Source organism: Nanorana parkeri, unplaced genomic scaffold, assembly GCF_000935625.1.
Source record: "Nanorana parkeri isolate BGI_ZX_2015 unplaced genomic scaffold, ASM93562v1 scaffold432, whole genome shotgun sequence".
Taxonomy (NCBI): domain Eukaryota; kingdom Metazoa; phylum Chordata; class Amphibia; order Anura; family Dicroglossidae; genus Nanorana; species Nanorana parkeri.
In genome coordinates, this window is record NW_017306700.1 from 1186568 (window position 1) to 1190738 (window position 4171).

General features: G+C 42.0%; 1 protein-coding gene across 2 annotated transcripts in view; it reads left to right on the forward strand.

Annotated features, from left to right (window-relative positions):
- LOC108789948 (aldo-keto reductase family 1 member C1-like) overlaps nt 1-4171 on the forward strand; it is an 18766-nt gene that overhangs the window by 8389 nt on the left and 6206 nt on the right. For both annotated transcript variants that reach the window (XM_018560098.1, XM_018560099.1), the window contains exons 2-3: nt 2219-2386; nt 3709-3825. In XM_018560098.1, coding sequence (XP_018415600.1) covers nt 2219-2386; nt 3709-3825 — 285 coding nt within the window. The remainder of the gene's footprint in view (nt 1-2218; nt 2387-3708; nt 3826-4171) is intronic.

Genomic DNA, 4171 nt, shown 5'->3' on the forward strand with positions numbered 1-4171 from the left:
GCCCACCAGGGGGCGCGCGCGGGCAGAAAAAAAATGTCGTCTGGAGACGGCAACCCGCCAATGCAGCAGTGCCGTCCGTCCGTTTTTTTACAACGGGCGGATGACAAGTGGTTAATGATATATAAAAAAAAATATGCATTTCTTTAATATTTGCATTGAAGCCTGAAAAGCATTGCAATTGTGATCACTCGATCGGGGCTGCAAAGCTCAGACTTCTGCACATCCTCTCCCAGGCAGAGCTCGTACTGAGGTAGTTTCAGTTAGGAGAGATGGGGAAGGACGGCTGGACTTCAAACTGCATTAAATCACCTCATATAGTGTCCAGCCGTCCTCGCTCTAGGTAGATGCGGGAATATGGGCAGCTCTACCTAGAGAGAGGACGGCTAGACGCTGCATGGGGTGATTTAATGCAGTTTGAAGTCCAGCCGTCCCTCCCTCATGTCTCCTAACTGAAACTACCTCAGTACGAGCTCTGCCTGGGAGAGAATGTGCAGAAGTCTGAGCTTTGCAGCTGTGATTGAGTGATTACAATTGCAATGCTTTCCAATAGGGATGCACCGATATATCGGCCGCCGAAACATATCGGCCGAAAATGTCACTTTTGGCATAATGCCGAAAGAGCCATGTTTCGGCCGATACATCGTCGCATCCCTGGTTTCTTTTCTCCCCGCTGGGCGCTGCTCTGTGTTCCAGCGGGGAGAAAAAGTGACAGCCGGCCGAGCGCTGCGGGACAAGAGTGCTGTGAGCGGCCGGCGTCTCCTCCCATACCGCTCTGCCGCCTATCACAGTCCGGCAGAGTGGTGTGGGGGCGGAAATAGCGCTGTCACAGGAGGCTGGACATTCCTCTCTACACCGCTCGATCAGCCTCCTGTGACAGCGTGTCAGAGAGAAAAGCAATGTACACACACTCAGTGATCAGTGATCGCTGAGTGTGTGTACATAATTGGGGATATTGTATGTTAACTATATTCTCAATTATGAATGAATGGGAGTGATCTACATCACCCCCATTCATTCATAATTGTAGTTATAGTAAACAAACAATGTTCTCATGTTATCAATAAACAGGAACACTCAGAGGATTCCTGTTCATTTACATTTCAGCCTTAAATAAAAAGAAATAAAATCCAAAAGTGAAATACAACAAAATTGCGCCAAAAGCTCTAAAAGGCATTCCAATTAATTTTCCAACGGCATTACCAATCAGGGTTCTGTGCACTATGCAGTTTGCTAAGTGATGTAGAGCATTTTATACTGTACACTGTCAGTGTGCCATGTACCAGGATAAGTGTGCAAAGTACAAGTGATTGCTTAGCGTGCGTATGGTATTTTGAGCACTTATATGCATTTCAGTAAAGCCCATCTGAACTTTTAGTTTAAATCAGCTTAAAGTGGACCTTTACACTCAAAAATCAAATTCTACCAATGCATCCTTCTATGTATGATGATTAATAATAACAGAGACATGCAGGTGTAAAATGCTGTGATTGTGAAATACTTACACTTGCAGAGCATTCACTTCCTGCTTTGACAGGGTAAAATGACTTCAGGTTGCCAAAGTAATGCACACTTGGATTGCCTTGTCATCAGCAGAGCATTGCTGGGAAATCTCATCTGTAATCTTAGGAGATCCCAGGGAAAGGCATTTTCTTCCCCTGAGATGATGTGCATGGTCGCATGTCCTAGTCACATGTGATAGAAATCCAGGAAGTAAAAGGAGATCTAGTAATCTGCAGTTAGTAAACATGGCCACTGTCAGAAAACTGGGGAAGAAAAGAGAAATAAGGAATGCAAAGAATACAAAGCCGGCAATTATCTAGAAGTATGTGTTTGTAGACTGGCATTACTAAACATTTCTAAAGGAGTGTTTGTTGTTATTTTAAAGATAAAGATATTTTAAAGTTACTTTAATACATTTTCAGGTGATGTGCATGTGGAAAGCTGGCCATACACTGGTTGAACTGGTACTGCTGATTTTGGCCAAAATTCGACCAGTGTGTGGCCCGTCAGAACCCCCTTATTCTACAAAAGTATGGTAGCTTTACATTTAATTTAAAAAAAGCAATCAGCCACACCCTATGCAAAAAAGGGGGCCTCACATTTGTGCTTCCAAATACTCAAATTAATGTTCATAGAGGCATTGTGGCATCTTCTGCTTTTGAAACTTAATACCTTCATACTTTTTATGTTTCCTTTGTCTTTTTTTTTTTGTATGCAGTACACTAAAGAGCAGGCTGGAGAGGCTACAAAGGTGGCCATCGATGTTGGCTATCGTCATATTGACTGTGCTTTTATCTATGGCAACGAAGTGGAAGTTGGCCGGGCTATCAACGCAAAGATTGCTGATGGGACGGTGAAGAGAGAGGACGTTTTCTATACCGGAAAGGTAACTGGACCTTTCTATAATAGTGTTATTATTAAGCCAAAACCTTCACTTTCAGCCACCAATGTGAACAGCCTATTAAATGTATATTCTACAACTAACTGTAAAGACACAAAAATAAACAAAAAAGCTTTACAGATTTAATATATTAGTGTATGTTTATCCTTGTGGCTCAAACAAAATACAAATAAAAATATAAAAATAAATCATTCATATAAACAGGGCTTGAAAAATTTGATGGTGTCTCACCAGTCAGTCAAAAATTTCACCAGTCAGCATGACAAATAAATAATTACATAAATACACTAAGTAATAGATTGTCCCTGCATGCAGTACTTCTCTCCTTGTTTTAATGTGACCTGCACTTTGGTAGAGTGTGCATTTAAAAATGTATGTAAGCTCTAAATCTTTTTTTTTTTCGGTACGTTTGGCATCATGTCTAAATATACAAATCAATTTTTGTAAATCTGTTGCAAAGTTTCGTACCTGGAGATCCTGACAGTAACAGCATGTGTGATGTGTGTGAGCACCAAGCTCAATTGAACTTTCAGTTTATATCAGCTAATACATTTCAGGTGCAACATATCAAAATATATGTAAAGTCTTAAGGTGCCCATACACCTTACGATTATCGGACGAAACTTTTCGTCCGATGATCGAACCGTCGTACGATTTTGGCAGCCCCATCCTGCCCCGATTATCGCAAGGTTCAATTAGCAGTAGTTAAAAAAAAACACCTGGACGACTTGCCGTAATTGACCGCAACTATTTTCGTTTGCACATGCGCAGTGACTTTTGACGGACGGAAACGCCACCAACCATGGGAACATCGTACGATCGACCAAGTTTTCAAACATGCTTGACCGTCAAAAGTCGTACGATTGTACAGTACTATCGGTCGGGCACTCTATTCACACGTTATGATTGTCGTAAAGGTGTATGGGCACCTTTACAGTTGTTGTTGTTATTTTTTTTTTATAGAGCAGCCGCAGCCTGAGGAGAAAAGCCTGTCCCCTGCCAGTGTGCTGTAGAGAATGACCTTTGCTCTCTATGTGGAAGCTGTGGTCTCTCTGCAGAGGTTTAACATCCAACGTATACTGTTGTTTCGCAATTAGCAACGCTCATGCTCCCTGCTGATTGGAGTGCTGTAGCTCTAACTCAGCAGAAGGTTTGTCAGACCTCTGCAGAGAGACCACTGCTTGCTCACATAGAGCGAAGGTCCTTCTATGCAGCATGCTGGCAGAGGACAGTCTTTGTTTGTGGCAGGTCTTTTCTACTACCTCAGATTACCTTTGCTGACAAAGTTCCTTTTTTTTTATTTTAAGCTTTGGTGTAATAATCAGGCCCCAGAAAGGGTTCGTACGGCTCTTGAGAACTCTCTAAAGGATCTTGGACTAGATTACATGGACCTGTTCCTGATCCACACTCCTGTGGAGTTTAAGGTATGTTCATACATCATCTCTATATAGACTTGTGTAACAATGATAAAACGATCTAGTCAGCCTCAGCCTCAATAGAAATTAGTATTCTTTGTTCTGTTTTAAAGTATGGGTTGACCAATATGGATTCTTCAGAACCGATACAGATTATGGGCCACCTTTCAGGCTAATAACCGATATCAGGTACCGATATTCTGTTTACATCCAGCTGCGACATGGGTCTGCATTCCTACTGTGGCCTTTGTGAGGAGCTCCTACCCTATCTGTTTTTATTTATTTTATATTATTGAGAATGTAATAGGAGTAGCTGGACCACACTCTAATCGATGGAGACAACCAAGGCTCCTAG